At 45.8% G+C, this 24,326-nt stretch overlaps 1 protein-coding gene across 4 annotated transcripts in view; it reads left to right on the top strand.

Moving 5' to 3' along the window:
* LOC117979952 (RH-like protein IC) overlaps window positions 1-24,326 on the top strand; it is a 63,150-nt gene that overhangs the window by 36,685 nt on the left and 2,139 nt on the right. For 3 of the 4 annotated variants that reach the window (XM_055103849.2, XM_034958517.3, XM_055103859.2), the window contains 3 exons: window positions 2,822-2,955; window positions 13,223-13,302; window positions 18,108-18,181. In XM_055103849.2, the coding sequence (XP_054959824.1) occupies window positions 2,822-2,955; window positions 13,223-13,302; window positions 18,108-18,181 (288 nt within the window). The remainder of the gene's footprint in view (window positions 1-2,821; window positions 2,956-13,222; window positions 13,303-18,107; window positions 18,182-24,326) is intronic. The other variant, XM_034958518.1, reaches the window with a different exon arrangement.

Genomic DNA, 24,326 nt, shown 5'->3' with positions numbered 1-24,326 from the left:
AATATCTGCTTTATTCTTACTCTATAGACCTGCTTCCTCCTCTTTCACCCCACATTGTGGGGTGTAGTCTTTTGCTTCAAGAAAGCAGCCTGGTGGATGGAATCTCTTGGCCCCAATCCCAAATTCTCTGGAGAAGGGGCTCTTTGGTTTAACTTGGAGAATGTTGTCTTCAGCTGGGGGTGGGCACATCGTGCATATGTGGCTGCTGCCGGGGAACCACGTGGATGACGTGAGAGGAGCAGCACCCAGAAGAGGGAGGGCTGGGCTGATGGTCCAGGTCGTGTCCACTTCTGATTGTTTAATTCTTCTTCTAAGTGGATGGATCTTTCTCCAATACTCAGCAAATCCTGATCATTCCAGAATACTTCATTATAGCCAATTGGTTATCATGTGCTTCTCTAAGAGAAATATTTAGGGACAACAAATCTTCATGGGTTTGAAGACTTGATGGAGGAAAAAGGAGTAGATTTTCGAAGGCTGGATTTGGATGAACAGGGGTTATTCAGGGAGTCCATTTCAACCTAAAATTAGGAAAAACTGGCTGGGCGCAGTGGCTCACGCGCTTTGGGAGGCCGAGGCGGGCAGATGGCCTGAGGTCAGGAGTTCAAGACCAGCCTGGCCAACATGGTGAAACCATCTCTACTAAAAGTACAAAAATTAGCCAGGCGTGCTGGCGGGCACCTGTCATCTTAGCTACTCAGGAGGCTGAGACGCGAGAATCACTTGAACCTGGGAGAGAGAGCTCGCAGTGAGCCGAAATCGCGCCACTGCACTCCAGCCTGGGCGACAGAACAAGACTCTGTCTTAAAAAAAAAAAAAAGTGGTTTATATACACAGTGGAATATTATTTAGCCATAAAAAGAATGAAATCCTGTCATTTGCAGCAACATGGATGGAACTGGAGGTCATTAAAAAATAAAATAAAATAAAATAAATAAGGAAAAACGTATCAATACTTCGATTGACCAAAACCAGGGCAAATCTGATTTTCATCTTTGCAAGGGGAACAAATTTCTTTTATCTCCTCTGGCTTTGAAACCCTGAAATGAAAGGAGGAAGGGCAGAAAAAAGAACACATAGCAAGTTACCATCAGGCTCAGCACCCATCGCATTCCCTGAGCTTGTTTCCTTGACGTCATCACTGGCAGGACTATTCAAAAATGATTCACTCATTCATTCATATATTCATTCATTCATCATTCCTTCATTCAACACATACGTTTTAACACTCATCTTGCTTTTCAAGCTATAGTTTAGTGAGGGAAATGGATACACACAATACAGTGTGAGAACAGCTACAGGGCACATCTGAGCTAGCCTGGGATGGGTCCGGAAATGCTTCCTGGAGCAGAGGAAACAGTTGACAGCCAAGTGTTGACAGAGAAGTAGTATTAGCCAGGCAGAGACATGGGGAATGTATTCCAGGCAGAAGGCACAGTGTGTATGAAAGCTTATTGGTAAGAAGAGTGTGTGGCCCAACCAGGAAACAGACATTCTAAAGGCGTAGGGTCCACCCAGGAGCATGGTGGACCCAGATCCCTGAAAGATGGGAGGTGCTCAGGCACACTTCCTGGGCTAGTTGAGGAGTCTGGATTTTTATTTATTTATTTATTTATTTATTTATTTATTTTTTGAGACAGAGTCTCATTCTGTCACCAAGGCTGGAGTGCAGTGGTGCAATCTCAGCTCACTGCAACCTCCACCTCCCGGATTCAAGTGGTTCTCCTACCTCAGCCTCCTGAGTAGCTGGGATTACAGGTGCCCACCACTATGCCTGGCTAATTTTCGTGTGTGCGTGTGTTTTGTTTGTTGTTGTTGTTGTTGTTGTTGTTGTTGTTGTTGTTGAGACGGTGTCTCACTCTTTTGCCCAGGCTGGAGTGCAGTGGCACCATCTCGGCTTACTGCAAGCTCCGCCTCCCGGGTTCACACCATTCTCCTGCCTCAGCCTCCTGAGTAGCTGGGACTACAGGCGCCCACCACCACGCCCAGCTAATTTTTTGTGTTTTTAGTAGAGACGGGGTTTCACCATGTTGGCCATGCTGGTCTTGAACTCTTGACTTCAGGTGATCCACCCACGTCGGCCTCCCAAAGTGCTGGGATTACAGGCATGAGCCACCGTGCCCGACCTGGATTTTTATTCTGAAGACTAACGGGGATCCTAAGGAAGGAACCAGCTTGATTGAATTTGCATATGTGTTCACATCTGCTGGCTCACGGCTGTGTGGGGGGCTGAGTGATGGGGAGGAAGGATTACTGAGTAGGGATCTGGAGGTGTGGCCTCATGCTTTGTTTCTAAGCAGCTGTGTTGTCTTTGGGATGGTGCTTAAATTTGGGCTAGACCAGTGGGTCTTGGTCACCCCCCAGGGGACATCTGACAATGTCTGGAGGCGTTCTTGGTTGACACAGTGGGGTGAGGGCTGCTACTGGCAGCTTGTGGGGAGAGACCAGGGATGCTGCTTAACATCCTACAGTGCACAGGGCAGCCCCCACCACAAGGAATTATTAGCTGAAATTGTGAACAGTGCCTACACTAGACCCTTGCTACTCATAGTGTGGTCCATAGACCAGCAGCATTGACATCACCTGGGACCTTGTTAGAAATGCTCTTAGACCCCACCCCACGTCCACTAAAGCCAACTCTTCATTTCAACAAACTCCCCGATGATGTGAGTGCACATTCAAGTCTGAGAAGGGCTTCTTTGAGGTGAGCCTTAGTGCCCATCCCCATTTGGTGGCCCCGGATACCAAGGGTGTGTGAAAGGGGTGGGTAGGGAATACGGGTCTCACCTGCCAATCTGCTTATAATAACACTTGTCCACAGGTGTGTTTTAACCGAGTGCTGGGGATTCACCACATCTCCGTCATGGGCTACAACTTCAGCTTGCTGGGTCTGCTTGGAGAGACCACCTGCATTGTGCTGGTGCTGCTTCTTACCGTCGGAGCCGGCAATGGCATGTGGGTCACTGGGCTTACCCCCATCCCCTTAACACTCCCCTCCAACTCAGGAAGAAATGTGTGCAGAGTCCTTAGCTGGGGCGTGTGCATTCAGGGCCAGGTGCTCAGTAGGCTTCGGTGAATATTTGTTGGCTGATTTATTCAGAAATTCTGTCCAGCCCCTACCTTGGATGGATTTATCACCTCTCCAGGCCACCTCTTCTTTCCAAATAGGACCACCTAGGTATAGGACAAAGACGCAAAATCTTTTGTGACCCCACAAACACAGAGCAGGTCAAATAGGCCCAAGCCAATTGACACTGTGGTTCAGGTCATGATGCAGAGCTTTGCTGTGGACCTGCTCCCACTGCGTACTAGCTGGGCATGCGGCTTAACCTTTCTCAGCCTCAGTCGCCCCATTGTAAATGGAGATAATGATACTATTTCCCCTCACAGGGCTGTTGGGATGCTATTGGATTTAATAAGCTAATGCAGGGACATGCTAAGCACAACCCATCCCTGAGGCCCAGAGAGGGGTGGGCCTTGGCTGAGGTCTCACTGTGAGGTGGGAATGTGGGCCTCCAGACCAGAGGTAGGTCCTGTGGCCCCTAGACAGTGGACAGCAATGGTCAGTTTGACACACCAGAGCCCTAGCCATTACTTCCTGGATGTAGTGTGAATATTTTCTGGACATGGCTTATATAAAATGAAAAAGTGAATCGGGCACGATACAGGGATAGATTTTTAGAGATGAACTGATAGCATGATGATAATCATATTCACTGATAACATTTACTACTGTTATTGACTGCTTTAAAAGTGTTGGGCATTGTGCTAGAAACCATTATATGCATTATCTCCTTGAATTCTCACAACCGCCTACTGAGGTATTCTCAGACTCTAAGAAATGACATTTAAGAGAAGTTATCTGCCCAAGGTCACTCGGCTGGAACCTGGCTGTAAAAATGGCTGAAGCAGGTAATGAGGAGCTGATGTGTTTGGACGTGTCTCAGAGAAATCATGGAGGCGCTGGGGTTCCTTCCGGTTCTTGGATGCCTTCTACAGAGACAACCATAGCCCCAAATTATAGGGATAACATATCAGTGGGTGAGACATCCTTGCTTGGGATGAGGAGGGGATGACCTGTGTGAAGGAAGGTGCCTCTGTAATGGGTTCCAGTGATGTGTCTGCCACTGTCTTAATAACTGTGCAATTCTAAGCGGAACCTTTCCTCTCTCTGGGCCTGAGAGTTCCCCTTTGTAAGATGAGGACTTGACCTAGCAAGGTCCTACTCACATGCCTGTAGAGAACAGGCAGGGGAAGTTAGAAAAAAAAAAAAGCCAGTGAAGGAAGGGAGCTCTTCAGCTTGCACCCACCATCACAGTCCAGGGACCCAGGCTCAGTGTTGCCAGATCCAGTGACTTCTGAAGAGCTCAAAATCTAGAGTTTTGCATGTGCTCTCCCAAGTACTGGCAGAAAATTCAAGATTGTTAGTAACACTGTGTGGCTAAATTCTGCTTGTGGGCTGCCTAGATTCCCAATTCCGTGATTCTGTGATTCTCTGGAAGCATTGGTTCTCCACAGCACCTGTGTCACCTGGAAACTTGTTAGAAATGCGAGCCCTACCTACGGCCCCACCCCAGACCTACCCAGTTAGAAATCTGGGGGTGGGACCGATCAGTCCATGTTTGAACAAGCCCCACAAGTGTTCTCTTGCAAGCTCAAGTTTTAGAACCACTGACCTATAGCCAAAAAAGAAAAAGCCAATCAGTGGTTTTCTGGTAAAGGATTAACTTAACAACTGGCTTTCCAAGAAAATAAAGCTTTGATTGGTAGCACTTGCAATTTCTATGGTACAAACGCTTCCTGCATGACTGAGTTCAAGCTGTCAAGGAGACATCACTACACATGGACTTGGGAAGAGATGAGAACAATCAGCCCACTGAGCCTATGGGAACTGGCTCCAGCACATCCCTGCAAGTCAACTCTCATCAGGGTGAGTGAGTTGAGGACCAAGAAGCAGTTATCCTCTTGCCTTTGCAGGACCCACACAAAGGGAAGGGCATAGTGACAGTGATGATCTCTCTTCCGGAAACCTTTGGTTTGCTGAGAGTAAAAGGCGTGGGCTTCACCAGTGGTGAAGCCAGTCATGCAGCCTTAGTCCTGGTACTCAAACTCTCTAAATCTCAGTTTTCTATCTGTAAAATGGGAAAATAAGACCAATGTCACAGAGTTGCTGTGCAGATTTAGCAAGAGAACATAGCCCCGTTCTTTATGAGGACTCATGCTGCATCAGTATGGGGACATCTCTATGTAATGGAAAGATGGAGAGAGGATTAAGCGCAAAGTCACAACACTTAATGGGAACTGTGGATTAGCTACTTGATGGCATTGGGCAAGTCAGTTGACTTTGCATTAATTCCACAAACAGTATTTCCCAATTTCCTATTCAGATGAGCGTATGTGATTGAGTCAGATGCTGTGATCAGAACCAGGATGGAGCATTTCCCACAAACTGTGGGATTTTTCAGTGATGGGAAGGCACACTGAAATGGCATTGAATCATGCAGTTGCAGATACTCTTTTTCAATTCTCAGTCCTTTGATTACATCAGGGAGAAAAGAAAGTCCCCACTTGGGCTGAGAATCTCTGCACCTTTCTAGCTCTTGTTAACCACTCTTTTGAATAACAGAGAAAACCTCAGACTGCCATATCTGGGAGAGATTTTAGCAACATTTTGTTTTCATTGTATCTCTTTTTACAGCTACCTCCTATTTCCTTTCTATTTCAAGCTAGTAACACAGTTTTCTTTTAAATTCATTTATTTAAATGTAAAAATAAGTCTATTTGGAGAAAAAAAAATTTTAATAGCATCTCTGGAATGCCAGTATGGCTAAATTCATGAATGTTGTCCTCAAATGCTGAAATCTGGGAAGCATCTGGCCAAGCTTTGTGGACAGGCCTGCCTAGTTTGAATCCCAAGAGCCACCCAGTCCAAGCCACAAAACATTGGAATTCTTGGTTCACTTCCCTAACCTGAACTTGCCCTCTGTGAAATAGGGACACTAATAGCTCACTCACAGGGCTGCTGTGAGGACATGTGTTGAGCTGAGGGTCTGGCCAGGGGAGACCCTGTGCAGGGAGACTGTGATCATGGTGATGGATTTCTGCTTCATTCATTTCTTTTTCCAGACAGCATCATATAGAATGAGTTGTGGGGTGGCAGTCAGCAGGTTTGGGTTTATCCTCTATTCTGCCACTTATTATTTAAAAAAAAAAAAACAAAAACAAAAACCCAACTTATATAGTATAAGCTATATCCAGAAAAGTGCAAATATCATACAAGTACCATTTGATGAATCTTCTGATATCTCCACATAACCAACACCCAGAACCTCTTCTTGTCTCATTCCAGGATAACCACTAACCTGACTTCTAACAGCATCAGTCAGTTTTGTCTGTTTTTGTACATTATATATGTAATGGTTTGAATGTGTCCCCCAAATTTCATGTGCTGGAAACTTAATCCTTCAATTCATATGTTGATGGCATTTGGAGGAAGGGCCTTTGGGAAGTAATTAGGATTAGATAAAGTCATGGGGTGAGGTATGATGGCACTGGTGACTTATAAGAAGAGAAAGAGAAATCTGAGCTGGCATGCTCTTGCCCTCTCACTGTGTGATGACTTCTCCATGTTATGGTGCAGCAAGAAGGCCCTCACCAGATGGTGGCACCATGCTTTTGGACTTCCCAGCCTGTAGAACTGTGAGCTAAATCAATTTATTTTCTTTATAATCACCCAGTTTGATATTTTGTCATAGCAACAGAATATGAACAAAAAAAGAAAATTAATGCAAGAAGTAGAGTTTTTACTGTAACAGATTCCTGAAAATGTGGAAGTGGCTTTGGAACGGGGTGATGGGAATAGGTTGGAAGAGTTTTGAGGAAGAGGCTAGAAAAAGTCTGTATTGTCAAGAATGGAGCATTAGGCCAGGCATGGTGGCTCAGGCTTATAATCCCAGCACTTTGGGAGGCCGAAGCAGGTGAATCACCTGAGGTCAGGAGTTGGAGACCAGCCTAGCTAACATGGTGAAATGCTGTTTCTACCAAAAATACAAAAAATTAGCTGGGTGTAGTGGCGCACGCCTGTAATCCCAGCTACTCAGGAGGCTGAAGCAGGAGAATCACTTGAACCCAGGAGGCAGAGGTTGCAGTGAGCTGAGATCGTGCCATTGCACTCCAGCTTGGGCAACAAGAGCAAAACTCCATCTCAAAAAAAAAAAAAGAAAAAGAAAAAGAATGGAGAATTAAAGACAGTTCTGCAGTTCTGGTGAGGGCTTAAAAGAAGACCCCAGAACTAGGGAAAGTCTGGAACTTCTTAATGGTTACTTAAGTCGTTGAGATCAGAATGCTGATAGAAATATGGCTGGTAAAGGCCATTCTGATGAGGTCTCAGATGGAACTGAAGAACCACGTGTTGGAAACTGGAGCAAAGGTCATCCTTTTTATAAAGAAGCAAAGATCTTAGCTGAACTTTGTCTGTGCCAGAGTCTTTTATGGAAGGCAGAAAATCCGTAGTTCAGCCATGTTGTAGAGAATGAAAGAACATTTTCAGCCGAGAAAACTGAGAGTGTGACCAAGCTACCGATTGATAAGAAAACTAGTACACATAAATTAGCCAGGCGTGGTGGCGGGCGCCTGTAGTCCCAGCTACTTGGGAGGCTGAGGCAGGAGAATGGCATGAACCCGGGAGGCAGAGCTTGCAGTGAGCCGAGATCACGTCACTGCACTCCAGCCTGGGCGACAGAGCAAGACTCCGTCTCAAAAAAAAAAAAAAAAAAGGAAGAAAGAAAATTAGTACACATAGAACAAAGACAGAGGCTGTTCATCAGGACAAGGGAGAAAAACTCCAAAGCCATTTCAGAGATCTGCAAGACTGCCCCTCCCATTATTGGCCTAGAGCTCTAAGAGGGCAGAATGGTTTGGAATGACCAGCTGCTGCCCAGGGCTGCCTTGGGTCTCGGCTCCCCGCATTTCTGGTGCAGCATTCCTCAGCCATCCCAGCTGTGGCTCAAGTGGCCACAGTTGTGATGTGGAAGGTAAAAGTCATAAACCTTGGCAGCATACACATGGCACTAATTTTGCAGGTGTGCAGAATGCAAAAGCTGAGGGGGCATGCCTTCTTCCACCTACATTTCAAAGGGTCCTGTGAACAGCCACCCCAGAGAGCCCCCAGTAGAGCAGGGTCTAGTGGAGCTACAAGGGTGGGGCCACCACCAAGACCCCAGAAAAGTAGAGCTATCATAGTGCAGTGCCAGCTTGGGAGAACTGCAGGCATGAGACTCCAACCTGTGCAAACTGCAACATGGGCAGAGCCCAGCAAAACCACAGGGGCAGAGCTCCCGGAAGCTTCGGGGGTCCAAATTCCATAGTGTGTCCAGGAGGTGGCACACAGAGTAAAAGATCATTCTGAAGGTTTAAGGTTTAATGTTGTTTTCTATGTTGGGTTTTGTATTTTCTTGGAACCAGTTACCCTTTTTCCCTTGCCTCTTTTTCCTTTTATAATGGGAATGTCTGTCCTATGCCTGTTCCACTGTTGTATTTTGGAAGTCAATAACTTGTTTTGACTTTACAGGCTTACAGCCAGAGGGAATCTCCCATAGTATGAATTGTACCTTAAGTCTCACCCACATCTGATTTAGATGAGACCATGGACTTTGGACTTTTGAGTTGGTGCTGGAACAAGTTAAGACTTTGGGGGTTGTCTAAGTGTGGTGTTTCATGCCTGTTATCCCAGTGATTTGGGAGGCTGAGGTGGGAGGATTGCTTGAGCCCAGGAGTTCAAGACCAGCCTGGGCAACATAGTGAGACCTGTCTCTACAAAAAATAAAAATAAAAAAATTAGCCAGGTATTGTGGCATGTGCCTGTAACTCTAGCTACTCAGGAGGCTGAGGTGAGAGGATCACTTGAGCCCAGGAGTTTGAGGCTGCAGTGAGCTATGGTCATGCCACTGCATTCCAGCCAGGGCAACAGAGTGAGACTCTGTCTCTACAAATAAAATTAAACTTAGCTGGATATGGTGGCACACATCTGTAGTCCTAGCTACTCAGGAGGCTGAGACAGGAGGATTACTTGGGCCCAGGAGTTTGAGGCTGCAGTGAGCTATGATCATGCCACTGCATTCCAGCATGGATGATAGAGCAAAATCCCATCTCTAAAAAAAAAAAAAAAAAAAAAAAAAAACTTTGGTGCTCTTGGGGTGAATTTTGCATGTAAGAAGGACATGCATTTTGGGGGCTGGGGCAGAATGCTATGGTTTGAATGCATCCCTCAAATTTCATGTGTTGGAAACTTAATCTCCAAATTCATATGTTGATGAAATTGGAGGTGAGGCCTTTGGGAGGTAACTAGGATTAGATAAAGTCATCAGGGTGGGGCCCCTGTGATGAAACTAGTGGCTTACAAGAGGAAGAGAGACCTGAGCTGACATGCTCTTGCCCTCTTGCCATGTGATACCCTCTGCCATGTTATGGCACAGCAAGAAGGTCCTCAACAGATGCCAGCAGCATGCTCTTGGACTTCCCAGCCTCCAGAACCATGAGCTATATATACTTATTTTATAAATTACCCACTCTGTGGTATTCTGTTATAGCAATAGAAAATGAACTGAGATAATATACATGGAATCATACAGTAAGTCTGTGCTTTTGTATGCTTCTTTTACTCAACATTGTAGTTGTGAGATTCATCCAGGTTGTTAAGCATTGCTGTACCCTTTTTCCAGTGGGATATAGTGTTCTGTCATGCTTGGGTCTTAATTTATAAAGGTGACTGAGTGGCATTTTCTTCCAGTATTATTGGAGGGAAAGTTTTGTTGTTCACAGTTCCCCTGTAAACAAGAGGCAGAACACGTCATGCAGGGCCACACAAAACTGTATCATCCAGGGACCAGGCAGCAGAAAGAGAGGGGGAACTGGGACTATGCCTTTATGAAAAAGAGTGGTGGGAGAGTAACTGGGTGAGGGCATCCACTAATGGGCAGGAAGTGAAAACACATATGTTAGAATTTGTAGCTGAGGGGTTTATAATATGAGTTTCCCATGCCTGAGAAAGCTGACTTGCAAGAAAACGAGATAAACAACTTTGGCCATTAGTGTGGCCCTGTCATAAATGAACGCCAGATAGGCAAATAGAGAATCTAAGAAAAGATAGTTGGAACAAGTGTTCCATTGTGTGAATGCAGCAGAATTTATTTATCCATTATTGAGGAGGATTCGGGTAGTTTCCAGTTTGGAGCTATTATGAATATTCTAGTATTGCTCCTATGAACATTCTAGCACTTTTATTTTTGGAGCACACGAATGCACTTCTGTTGATTATATGCCTAGAAGTGAAATTGTTGAATTATACAGTATTCACACAGTCAGCTTTAGTGGCTACTGCTAAACAATTTTCTCTAGTAGTTTGCACCAATCTAATCACCAGTAGTGTATAGAAGCTCCTTTTACTCCACATTTTGCCAACACTTGGTGTTTTCCTTCTGTTTGATTAGTCATTTAGCAATCAAACCTATTGTTTAAATTTTGATATCTCCAATAACTAACTAAATGGAGCACTTTTAATATGCTTTTTGGACAGTTGAATATCTTTTCTTGTGAAATGTCTATTTAAGTTAGTTTGCCCATTTTCTATTGTGGTGTTCTGTCTTTTTCTTATTGATTTGTAGGAATTCCTTACGTATCCTGGATATGAATCCCACTTTGTGCGTTACCTTTTTCCTTCTTTCTTTCTTTTTGAAACAGAGTCTCCTTCTGTCACCCAGGCTGGAATGCAGTGGTGCTATCTCAGCTCACTACAACCTCTGCCTCCCAGGTTCAAGCAATTCTCATACTTTATCCTCCTGAGTAGCTTAGATTACAGGTGCATGCCACCATGCCCAGCAAACTTTTGTATAGACAAAATAATTTTTGGTAGAGACAGGGTTTTGCCATGTTGGACAGGCTGATCTTGGACTCCTGGCCTCAACTTTGGCCCGCCCACCTTGGCCTCCCAAAGTGCCAGGATTACAGGTGTGAGCCACCATGCCCAGCCCACCTTTTACTTTCTTAATGGTGTCTTTTGAACAAGAGAGGTTCTTTATTTTAATATAGCCCAATTTATCATTGTTCCCTTTATGTTTAGTTCTTTTATGTCCTGTTTAAGAATTTTTGCAGCCAGCGCGGTGGCTCACACCTGTAATCCCAGCACTTTGGGAGGCTGAGGCTGGCGGATCACAAGGTCAAGAGATTGAGATCATCCTGGCCAACATGGTGAAGCCCTGTGCCTACTAAAAATACAAAAAATTAGCTGGGTGCTGTGGCTCTTGCCTGTAGTCTCAGCTACTCAGGAGGCTGAGATCACGCCACTGCCCTCCAGCCTGGTGACACAGCAAGACTCCATCTCAAAAAAAAAAAAATTTTTTTGCAAGGTCATGCATATGTCCCCCTGAATTTTTTTCTAAAAATCACTTATTATTAGATCAATGAATTGAGTAATTGACTCCATTTTTCAGTCATTCAGCAAACATTTCCCTGAGGTTTTGATAACCTGAACTGTGTTTGGAGCTGGGGAGGAAGCAAACTATTGAAGATATACAAAGATGGCAAAGATGAGGGCCTGGAGCTTGCCACACGGAAGGGGGGATGGCTGCCTGAATGGTTGGGCAGGTGGTTGTTGACATCTGCACTCCCTACATGAGCAGCAGGGTGGCAACTCTTTTTATCTTTTTAATTTATTTTTCTTTTCTTTCTTTCTTTTTTTTTTTTGAGATGGAGTCTTGCTCTGTTGCCCAGGCTGGACTACAGTGGCGTGATCTCAGTTCAGTGCAAACTCTACCTCCCAGGTTCACGCCGTTCTCCTGCCTCAGCCTCCTGGGTAGCTGGGACTACAGGCGCCTGCCACCACTCCTGGCTAATTTTTTGTATTTTTAGTAGAGAAGGGGTTTCACTGTGTTAGCCACGATGGTCTCCATCTCCTGACCTCATGATCTGCCCGCCTCGGCCTCCCAAAGTGCTGGGATTACAGGCGTGAGCCACCACGCCCGGCCTTAATTTATTTTTCTAGTCTGCGGGTAATTCTTTTTAATTCTCTCCACTCTCCCATGATCTTATGAGGTAGGGACTGTCATTATTTCTCCCACTTTATAATGAACAATCAGTAAAGACAGGGAAGATAACCAAATGACATACAAGGTGGGGTCCACCCCATGAGGCTGCAGGCTTGGAGCTTTGCTTTGTCAAAAATGAGAACATGAGCTGCCCACCTGTTGAGACAAGAAACAGGAAAGGCTTAAAAAACTGGCTTGCTGTGTACAACTATCCGTGGGGCTGCAGTGAAGGGGCTGGCAGCGTCAAGGTGCAGGCTGAACCCTGGGACAATCACATTCAGCATCCAAGGGCCCCCGTAATAGCTTAATGTTTGAATTGAACCCCTGGGGTTGCCTTGAAGGAGAGAGGTCCTGGAAGTATGTTCAAGGGGTAGGGATGGGCAGGGGAGATGGGTCTGAAAGCCAAGCTCTACCCCACCCACCTTGCCCCAAGAGAAATAGAACCTTCATCTTTAATTGCCTAATGAGAAAACGGGCTGGCCACACGTGGTGGCTCATGTCTGTAATCCCAGCACTTTGGGAGGCCGAGGCGGGCAGATCACTTGAGGTCAGGAGTTCGAGATCAGCCTGGTCAACATGGTGAAACCCCGTCTCTATTAATAATACAAAAATTATCCAGGTATGGTGGCGCATGCCTGTAGTCCCAGCTACTTGAGGCACAAGAATCGCTTGGACCTGGGGGGCAGAGGTTGCAGTGAGCCGACCACTGCACTCCAGTCTGGACGACAGAGTGAGACTCCATCTCACAAACAACAACAACAGAAAAAATAAAAGAGAGAGAGAGAGAAAACTGGAGGCTCTGAGAGGTTGAGGGACTTGCCCAGGGTCTTACAGCTAGTAAGTGACAGAGCTAGGACTTGAGCTTGGGTTTTCCGACTCCTGGTCTGGTTCATTATCCATGAGGTGCTGGGAACTGAAATAAGCCACAGACAATCTTGGAATCTCCTTCGCCTCCCTCCCTCCCACATGTCTGCATGGCTTTTTGGGAAAATGCCAGGGGAATGTGCCAGCCAGGAAGAGGACCCTTGTTTTCCTCATGGCCCTTCCTGGCAATGGCACTACTGACACCGACAGTCCTTTTTGTCCCTGATGACCTCTGCTGCCTGATGCCCAAGTGACCACCTCTGCTTTGTCATTTCTAGGATTGGCTTCCAGGTCCTCGTCAGCATTGGAGAACTCAGCTTGGCCATCGCGATAGCTGTCATGTCTGGTCTCCTGACAGGTCAGTATGAGGCCACCTTTCTTCCACCATTGCCAGGACACAGCACCCACGTCCAGAGCGCACCCTGCCATGTGGCTGGATGTCTGTGTGCCCCATCTCCTTCCCTGAGGGTCACATAATTTCAGAATTGGAAAGGTTCTTAGAGGTCACCTGCTGCTAATGTGGACTGTGAGGCCAGGGCAGGGAAGGGACATCCCTGAGGTTATAAATAGGGTGAGCGGCAACGTTGCAGACTTTTGAACCCAGGGCTGGTGATCACACTCAGTTTTGCACAGAAGCCCGAGAAAATCCTTACACCCAAAAGCCTACCTTTTATTTCTGAGGACATCCATAATACTATTTTATTCAACAGATATTTATTCAATATCCACTATGAGCCAGGCACTGGGGACACAGCAGTGAGCAAAACAAATTCCCTGACCTCATGGAATTGACCTTCTAGTGGGGGAAGGTATTAGCAACAAATAGACAAATAAGTGTCTACTACGTCAGATGGGAAGAAGTGGCTGTGAAGACAGAGCAAACTAGAGAAACATAGAGTCAATGTGGGATGGGGTGTTCTTTTAGGGGGGGTGGTCAGGGAAGGCTTATCTGAGTAGTTAGCTTTTAAGCAGAGACCCCAATGAAGAGGAGGGAGATATGCGATGCATTTAGTTAGGGGAAGAACATTCCATGAAAATAGGATAGCAAGTGCAAAGGCCCTGAGACAGGAGCATGCTTTGTGTGTTGAGGGAACAGTAAGGAGACCAGTGTGGTTGGTGTGAATGGAGTGAGAAGGAGCGGCAGGGGTTGAGGGCAGAATGGTAGCGAGGAGCAGCCGCTTATAAAAGATGGGAAGCCACTGGAGATCTTTCAACAAAGGGGAAAAGTATGTTTCTGTTCTTGCAATACAATAGAAAAGCAAAAAATCTAGGGGAGTTGCTAATTAGCCAGTTTTACTTATATGCCAGGTGAAAATATGTGGCTAGGTGCAGTGGCTCATACCTGTAATCCCAGCAGTTTGGGAGACCGAAGTGGGCAGATCATCTGAGATCAGGATTCAAGACCAGCATGGCCAACATGGTGAAACCCCGTCTCTACTAAAAATTTAAAAATAAGCCAGGCGTGGTGGTGGGTGCCTGTAATCCCAGCTACTTGGGAGGCTGAGGCAGGGGAATTGCTTGAACCCGGGAGGCAGAGGTTGCAGTGAGCTGAGACTCTGTCTAAAAAAAAAGAAAAAAAGAAAATACACGTTCAGGCAGGCACAGTGGCTCACTTTGGGAGCACTTTGGGAAGCTGAGGCAGGTAGATCACCTGAGGTCAGGAGTTCGAGAGCAGCCTGACCAACATGGCAAAACCCTGTCTCCACCAGAAATACAAAAATTAGCGAGGCGTGGTGGCATGTGCCTGTAGTCCCAGCTACTCGGGAGGCTGAAGTAGGGGAATGGCTTGATCCCAGGAGGTGGAGGTTATAGTGAGTCGAGGTTGCACCACTGCCGTCCAGCCTAGGTGACAGAGTGAGACTGTCTCAAAAAAAAAAAAAAAAAGAAAGAAAATATACATTCCATCCAGAACTGTTCACCTTTATTCTACAAGCAAACATCTTTTATTGGTTAGACACCCATATATGTGTCCCTAAGCAGGAGGTGAATGCCAAATAAGAGACAAATGGCATAAGACACTATGAGTTGTGTGACGTTGGGCATGTCACTTTACTCCCTCTGAGCCTTGGTTAGCTTCTCTGTAAAATGAAAGGATTATAGTAATTAAGCTGGCTTCCTTCCAGCTTTAACAAACTGTATGGAGGTACTTTTTGGAGTTACCTGGGTAATTTTTGAGTGTGAGATTCGCTAGAATTGCTTTAATATACCAATGTCTGGCCTGAGCTTTTGGCAGAGTCTGTGTGAAGAAGCAGAGGCGGAGTAGAGTTAATTCCATAAGTTAACGTTCAGTTCGTGGCAGCTGGCAATCCAACCCTGGGAAAGGATGCCGGATTTAGCAAAAATGCAAGGTGTCTGTTTTTAAATTCGAAATGAATTGGGTATCCTGCATTTTATTTGGCAACCCTGTCCTGGGACTCACACTATTCACTGTTTTCACTCGTATGTTCAAAGTGGTGCTGACTTGCCCTCTGTCTTGCAAAGTACCCGGGGGTCTTTTCTTATGCTTCACTGGAGTCAAAAAAGAGAATAGAGGAAAAGACAATCATATTGTTCCTTTAAGAGTTAAGACCAACAAGTTTTCCTCCTTACATGTTGTTTTTGACATGAGCGAACTGGTGATTAAAAACAACTTGGGTGGCTCATACTTGTAATCCCAGCACTTTGGGAAGCTGAGGTGGGAGAATAGCTTGAGGCCAGGAGTTCAAGCCAGGGCAACATAGTGAGACCCCATCTCTACAAAAGATACAAAAATTAGCCAGGCGTGGTGGTACAACTGTAGTCCCAGCTGCTCCGGAGGCTGAGATGGGAGGATCAGTTGAGCTTGGGAGGCAGAAGTTGCAATGAGCTGAGATCATGCCACTGCACTCCAGCCTGGACAACAGAGCAAGACCCTGTGTCAAAAAAGGAAACAAAACAACTTGGACAATGGAAGGAGGAAAAAGTTCCTCAAGCAGCCAAAATTGCACCAAATGGACTCCCAGAAGACAAGCATTTAACTTGTTAATTGAGCCCTCTATGGGCCTGTGTATACTTATTTAAGAAACAATCCTATCAAGCATAGTTATTGGGTTTCTCAGCCCAAGTAGATTAGAAATAGCAGATTAGAGGTGGGCTAGGTTTCTAGAGGTAAAGTACACCAGCAGAAGTTAGAAATGAAAGCAAAGAGCCAAGCAGAGGAAGAGAAATCCTTTTTTTTTTTTTTTTTTTTTTAGACGGAGTTTTGCTCTTGTTGCCCAGGCTGGAGTGCAATGGCGCTATCTCGGCTCACCACAACCTCCGCCTCCTGGGTTCAAGCGATTCTCCTGCCTCAGCCTCCTGAGTAGCTGGGATTACAGGCATGCACCACCACGCCCGGCTAATTTTGTATTTTTAGTAGAGACAGGGTTTCTCCATGTTGGTCATGCTGGTCTCCAACTCCTGACCTCAGGTGATCTGCCCACCTTGGCCTCCCAAAGTGCTGGGATTACAGGCATAAGCCACTGCGCCCGGCCGAGAAACTCTTAAACTGGACACAAGAACACAAAATGCTTGGGCTGCTGAGAGATTAGACCAACAACCCTCCACGGCTACACACCTTTTCCACGTTATATGGCACGTTATAAGAGGGTGTTCCTAGTGATGGTTCTGATTTTTTTTTAAAAGGTCTAAATATGTTTAATGTTGTCTCAGAAGACAAAATATATTTTAGACAGATATTCCTCAGTGATGAGTAAGCCTCAGCTATCTGGAAAATTCATGCAGGCACCAGAGATCATTACTGAGTAATTCAAGCTAACTGGGTCATGCTGGTTGTACCCTGCATGCCAATATCAGCTAAAAGCAGCACCACGAAAGGGAAATACGAATCTCACTAAGCACTTGCCCATTCTTGTTAAGGACACTGGAACTGATCATCCTTAATAATACACAGATAAATCTATCAGGAGCATTTCCTTGCTTCCTGTGAAAGGAAGCACTCATTCCATGTGTCCTGTGAAATTCAGCCAGCTTCAGGAAGCTGGAGGAATACATATGGCCAAGCTATCTGGGCAGAGAGTAGACAGGGAATGGAGGTTGGGCACAGTGGCTCACACCTGTAATCGCAGCCATTTAGAAGGCAAAGGCGGGCAGATCACTTGAGCTCAGGCGTTCAAGACCAGCCTGGGCAACATGGTTAAACCCTGACTCTGCAAAAAAATACAAAAAAAATGAGCTGGATATGGTATCACACACCTGTGGTCCCAGCTACTTGGGAAGCTGAGGTGGGAAGGTTGCTTGAGCCCGGGAGTTTGAGGCTGCAATGAGCTATGATTGTGCCACTGCACTCCAGCCTGGAAAACAGAATGAGACCCTGTTCCAAAAATAAAAAATAAAATCAAAGACACTTAAAAAGATGGGGAAAAGGAAGGACAGGCACTTAAGCAAGTTATAAGCTACTTTCCTAACTACACAAATGGAATCTTAAACTGAGGTTCCCGGGAGTTGACTGGAGCCAGAGAAGACAGACCTATAGGAGCACCCAATTGGAGTCACCCTCCACAGTAGCCCGTATGTCTTACATGGATCAGCTTTCGTGGAGCCCTTCTACTCCATCTGGGGAAGGGCGTCAGATCTGTGGCTCTCATGTACTGCTCAGTACACTGCCATTCCCAGTTCTTTTTTTCAAAAAAAAAAAAAAAAAACTACAGAATCAGCCGGGTGTGGTGGCTCATGCCACCAATTTGGTAGGCTGAGGTGGGTGGATCACCTGAGGTCGGGAGTTCGAGACCAGCCTGGCCAACATGGTGAAACCCCATCTCTACTAAAACAAACAAACAAACAAACAAATTAGCTGGATGTGGTGGCAGGCGCCTATAATCTTAGCTATTTGGGAGAAGGAGGCAGGAGAATCGCTTGAACCCGGGAGGCAGAGGTTGCAGTGAGCCGAGATCATGCCATTGTACTCCAGCCTGGGCGATAGAGTGAGACTCTGTCTCAAAATAAATAAAATAAAATAAAATAAAATAGTCACAGAATTAAGCTGGTCCAGGAATGACAGGGCTTCCATTTATTTGTCTTTCAATTGTGGGAGAAAAAGGATTTCTGTTGAGACACTGTCGTTTTGACACACAATATTTCGATTAATCTTGAGATTAAAAATCCTGTGCTCCAAATGTTTTAACATTAAATTATGCATTTAAACAGGTTTGCTCCTAAATCTTAAAATATGGAAAGCACCTCATGCGGCTAAATATTTTGATGACCAAGTTTTCTGGAAGGTAAGATTTTTCACCTATTAACGTGATAGATTTTGAGTGCATGAACTTAAAAACATACGTGAGTATATATGTTGACTTGCTGTTTATGAGTAAAACAAAAACAAAAATGGAGTAAGGAGCATTGCAGGAGGAACTGGAGGAGGAACAAATAAATCCATGATATGCACGTGTTGGGGGGAGGGTTGCGGGGAGGTGGTAAAGGTCACCATTTCCCTGATACCTCAAATTCATTCAGAGTCAGGGATGAGACAGCTTTCACTGGCCACACTTCCCCTTCCCCTATCTGCAGTCCTCAGCGTAGCCAAATAGTCTGACATGCGGGTGACAGAACCCCGCAATGCAAAAGCTGGAAGAAACCTCAAGCCTTGGAGTCCATCCCATTTTTGACAGGTGCTAAGAGTGGAGACATGACTTATCAAGATCTTATAGCTGGCTGGGCACGGTGGCTCACGCCTGTAATCCCAGCACTTTGGGAGGCTGAGGTGGGGCGATCACCTAAGGCCAGGAGTTCGAGACCAGCCTGGCCAACATGTCAAAACCCCATCTCTACTAAAAATACAAAAGTTAGCTAGGTGTGGTGACACATGCCTGTAATCCCAGTTACTCAGGAGGCTGAGGCAGGAGAATCGCTTGAAATCAGGAGGCAGAGGTTGCACTGAGCTGAGATCGCGCCACTGCACTCCAGCCTGGGCAACAGGAGCTGACACTCTGTCTCAAAAAAAAAAAAAAAAATTCTTACAGTGTGTGAGTATCCAGGCTGAGTCCTGAACACAGCTCTTGATAAATGATAACAAGCAGGCACAAAAAAAATTGTAGTACAGGAGTCTGAGGTCACTTAGCAAAGGGACATAGAGCTCAAACAACTCAGCAGCTGCTGGGGGTCCCGTGTTACATTGTAGCGTTTGTTGTTGTGACTGGGCTAGAAAGAAGGTGAAGAAGGTTGGGGCTCACTCCCTGCCTCCCCTCCCACTCTCCTCCCTTTGACCTACACTCATAGTTCACGCAGCACTCTGATGGGTCCCCTTAGGCCATCCTGTAGTCAATGCTGTGGGTAGGCTGGACCAGCAGGGACCAGTATTGTCACAGCAAGTCCAGGCCAACAGTGGTCAGGCTGCTGCCCGGTGAGTGGCAGAGCCAAGACCGGAACCCAGGCTTTCTGAGTCCCAGGCCAATGCTTGCCCCACCCAGCATCCAAGATGTTGCTCACTAAAGAGACAGAGAAGCAGCCTTATTATGGGCCTGGACACCTGTGCATGAGGGGTCAAGCAGAGAGGACCTGGGGAGAGACCCTACCCCTTCTTTTCCTTCTCCTTCCTCTCCTTTCTCTTCTTCTTCCTCTTCAAATAGCTTTTTGAGGTGTAACTGGCATACAATCAATTGTACATATTTAGGCTGGGTATGGTGGCTCACGCCTGTAATCCCAGCACTTTGGGAGGCCAAGGCGGGTGGATCACTTGAGGTCAGGAGTTTGAGACCAGCCTGGGCAACACGGTGAAACCCCGTCTCCAATAAAACTACAAAAATTAGCCAGGCGTGGTGGCAGGTGTCTGTAATCCCGGCTACTCGGGAGGCAGGAGAATCACTTGAACCTGGGAAGCGAAGTTTGCAGTGATCTGAGATCATGCCACTGCACTCCAGCCTGGGTGACAGAGCGAGACTTTGTCTCAAAAACAAAACAAAACAATTGTACATATTTAAAGTGTTGTAACCAACTGAGTTATAGAGAAACACCACACTTTGAGACTAATTCAGGAGTCCTTTATTAGCCGGCGACCGAGAGACGGCTAGTGCTCAAAATTCTCTCGGCCCCAAAGAAGGGGCTGGATTTTCTTTTATACCTTGGTTTAGAAAGGGGAGGGGGAATTGAGCTGAAGCAATCTTACAGAAGTAAAACAGGCAAAAAAGTTAAAAAGACAAATGGTTACAGGAAAACAAACAGTTCCAGGTGCGGGAGCTTTAAATCCATCACAAGGTGACAGGTGCGGGGGCTCTGGGTGCTATCTGCAGGACACAAACGCGGGGGCTTTAGAGTACTATCACCCGGGCAAATTCCTGGGAACTGCGGACACAGCTTGCCACAGTACCTTATCAGCTAATTGCACTCTTTGATGTGCTGGGAGTCAGCTTGCACAAGTTAAGTCCTTGAGGAAGGGGGTGGGTAAGGAGCCCTTAACGTCTTGCAAATGAAGGAGCCAAATGGAATCCCTCTGGCTTTCTTAGCTAAGAGAGAGTCAATCAAGTTAATACAAGTTAGGGTATCACAAAAGTATATAATTTGATACATTTTAACGTATTTATACACTGAAGAGACCATCACCACCATCAAGACAAGGAGCACACCCATCACTTCCACACACTTCCTCCTGCTCCTTTGAAATTCCTCCCTCCCTACCCACCTGGTCCCACCCCAAGGCAACCACTGAACTACTTTCTGTCACTAAGGTTTGCGTTTTCTGTAATTTTTTTGTTTGAGACAGGGTCTCACTCTGTCACCCAGACTGTAGTGCAGTGGCACCATCATGACTCACTGTAGCCTCAACCTCCCCAGGCTCAGGAGATCCTCCCCCCTCAGCCTCCTGAGTAGCTAGGACCACAGGTGTAGGCCACCATGCCAGGCTAATTTTTGTATTTTTTTGTAGAGATGGGGTTTCACCGTATTACCTAGGCTGGTCTCGAACTCCTGGGTTCAAGCAATCCTTCTGCCTTGGCCTCTCAAAGTGCTGGGATTATAGGCGTGAGCCACTGTGCCCAGCCCTCTGTAATGTTACACAAAGGGAATCATGCAGCACGTACTGCCCTTGGTCTGGCTTCTTTTGCTCAGCACGATTATTCTGAGAATCATCCGTGTTGTTGCGTGTAACTGACTTCATCAGCTTCTCTCTGCAGCTGTCAGCTCCTGGCTTCTCCCAACAGCCAATCTCTCTTTATCCCCTGCAAGTGTTCTTGCCTATTTAGCAGAATCAAGGTACTCTATCGAAAAGACTCGGAAAATTGGTTTAATCTATTCATTCATTCCTCAAGTATTTATCGAATAACTATTCTATACCAAGTACTATGCTAATCAACCAAGGACAGCACAAACAGGACAAATCTCCAGCTCAGTCACTTGAGTTGCAATAAATATTTGCTAGATAGGTCAGGTGCAGTGGCTCACACTTGTAATCCCAGCACTTTGGGGATTACTGAGACGGGAGGATCTCTTGAGCCCAGGAGGCCAAGGCTGCAGAGAACCATGACCATGCCACTGCACTCCAGCCTGGGTGACAGAGTGAGACCCTGTCTCTGAAAAAAAAATTTGCTGGATAAATTAAGGAAATCTGAGGAACCCCATCACTAGCCATTGCAGCAACAGGTAAACTAGAACGAGTGTGAATTTGGAATGAGGAAACCCGATGTTGGCCATCATTCTGTAATGTCATGTATTATGTAATGTATTATATATTAATGTATGTATTATGTAGGCAAGTTCCTCGACCTCTCTCACTGATAACATAAGAGTAGTAATCTTTGTGCTACTTCACTGGGTTATTTTAAAGATCAAGTGAGGTAATAATGTCTGTAACAACATTCTGTAAAATGCGAACCGCCACATGAATGTGAAAGTTTATTACTAGGGATTTAGCCAACCACAAGGGAATGTGTGAGCATAAGAGCTATCATATTGCAAGCCTACAGTTTCTGATTTTGTGCTAGGTGCTTTTCCACATTACCTGATTTTATCCTCACAACAGTCCTGCATAAAAGTAAGTATCTCGCCCAGGTGTGGTGGCTCATGCCTATAATCCCAGCACTTTGGGAGCCCGAGGTGGGCAAATCACTTGAGATCAGGAGTTTGAAACCAGCCTGGTCAACGTGGTGCGACCCTGTCTCTACTAAAAATACCAAAAAAAATTAGACAGGTGTGGTGGTGGATGCCTGTAATCCCAGCTACTTGGGAAGCTGAGGCAGGAGAATGGCTTGAGCCCGGGAGATGGAGATTGCAGTGAGATGAGATTGTGCCACTGCACTCCAGCCTGGGTGACAGAGCAAGGCTATGCCTCAAAAGAGAAAAAAAAAGTAAGTATCTCAGTCTTGAAGATGATGAAATGGAGGCCCAGAGAGATTAAGTAACTTGCCCAAAATGACAGAACTAATGCATAGAAAAGAAGAAATGTGATGTCTTTTGGCTCCAAAGACAGCCCACATCTGTGTTGGTTACAGTTACTAGAGAAAAGTTATTCCACCCCCACCCCACCCCCAGAAATCTTCTGACTTGTTTTCTTGCAGTTGAGTAGGACCATTTATTCGGCAGTGTACCATTCTCAGCTTGCAGTTGAAAGCCAAATATCCATTAAAGAGGCAAGGATGCAAACTTGCTAAGCTGATAAATCCAGGGGTGATTTTTTTTTTTTTCAAACCATCCAACAAGACATTTTAAATACTCATTGAATTTCATAGAACTGACTGCCAGGATTGGAAAGACATTGAAGCCAGCTCAGCCACTGCCTCGCTGGTTGGCCAGACCACGCCTGGCACTTCTGGGAGGGAGCACTCATCACCCCCCAAGGGCACCCATCTCATCCTCTGATGGTTAAAATGCACTCATCATTTGCTAATTCATTCCACTATGTGTATTACCTAATTTGTGACATGGTGTGAAGTACCAGAGAGATAATTCTAAATAAAATATAGTTATGGGTCTCAAGGAGCCAGATATGCTAATCTCCTATCCTCCTGCAGTTTACAGTGGTCCTCACCAGATACTTATTTACAAAAATTCAGTTTATTATTTATTTTTTTGAGACAGAGTCTTGCTCTATAGCTCAGGCTAGAGTGTAATGGTGTGATCTCGGCTCACTGCAACCTCTGCCTCCCAGGTTCAAGCGATTCTCCTGCCTCAGCCTCCCAAGTAGCTGGGACTACAGGCACCTGCCACCATGGCTAATTTTTGGAGTATTAGTAGAGACAGGGTTTCACCACGTTGGCCAGACTGGTCTCGAACTCCTGACCTCAGGTGATCTGCCCACATCAGCCTCCCAAAATGTTGGGATTACAGGCGTGAGCCACCATGCCCGGCCAAAACTTCACTTTATAACACAATCTTTCACGTGTCTTCTGCTTTCATTAAAAGAATAGACAGTTCCCTTCTTTATTTCAGTTTAATAAACCATGGATTTTATTTCATGCTTTGCAAAACACAAGGGCTCACTGACATGCACTTCTTAAACTAATTCTGGCTGGTCGCCTGTAATTCCAGCACTTTGGGAGGCTGAGGCCGACAGATCACTTCAAGTCAGGAGTTCAAGACCAGCCTGGCCAATATGGTGAAACCACGTCTCTACCAAAAATATAAAAAATTAGCCAGGTGTGGTGGTGCGTGACTATAATCCCAGCTACTCAGGGGGCTGAGGCAGAAAAATCACTTGAACCCAGGAGGCGGAGGTTACAGTGAGCTGAGATCGCGCCACTGCACTCCAGCCTGGGCGACAGAGTGAGACTCTGTCTCAAAAAATAAATAAATACAAATAATGTAAAATACGAAACAAGCAATCCTGGCAGTAGCTGCTGGAATGAGAGGAGGGAGAGGTCATAGGGAGGTCGGGGAGAATGGAGCATGGAGTTGTGTTGGATTTGGCTAAGCAGCAGGAAGTGCAAGGCATTCCAAGCAAGCAGAGGGGGGCAGGTGGGGAGCATCTGCAAGAACAGAAGCAGCATGAGCAACCTGGCTCGGCAGTGTGTGAAAAGGCTGAAAGGTGGCTAGAGCCACTTCAATTTCATCCTTCAGGCAAATGGGAAACTCCCAAAGGTTTGAGTGGGGAAGCAATGCCTACAGTGAAAGTTTGAGAGTGAAGCAGAGTGATCGAATTAAGCATGTAGGCCGAATTCTGAAATAACTGCAATGTGCTGAAGATCATCCATTGGCTTCTGAATGAGTATTTGCAGTTTATTTCTAAAAATGATTTTATTGCCAAGAAATATAAACACTACTGTTTTGGTACAAAAACATAACACAACGTGTTGAGTCCCTCTTGCTGTTTTATGCAAAGTTTTAAAAACCTACTCTTGTCACAGTGGTATCACCCCTACTTCTGATTTCAAATAAATGTTCTAGAGACACAGTAAGGGCCCAACAAATGCTTGTTCAACAACACAAGGAGAGCCAGCT

This window comes from Pan paniscus, chromosome 1 (genome assembly GCF_029289425.2).
Source record: "Pan paniscus chromosome 1, NHGRI_mPanPan1-v2.0_pri, whole genome shotgun sequence".
Taxonomy (NCBI): Eukaryota; Metazoa; Chordata; class Mammalia; order Primates; family Hominidae; genus Pan; species Pan paniscus.
Note: the sequence above shows the minus strand (reverse complement) of the source record. Positions and strands in the feature narration are given on the sequence as shown.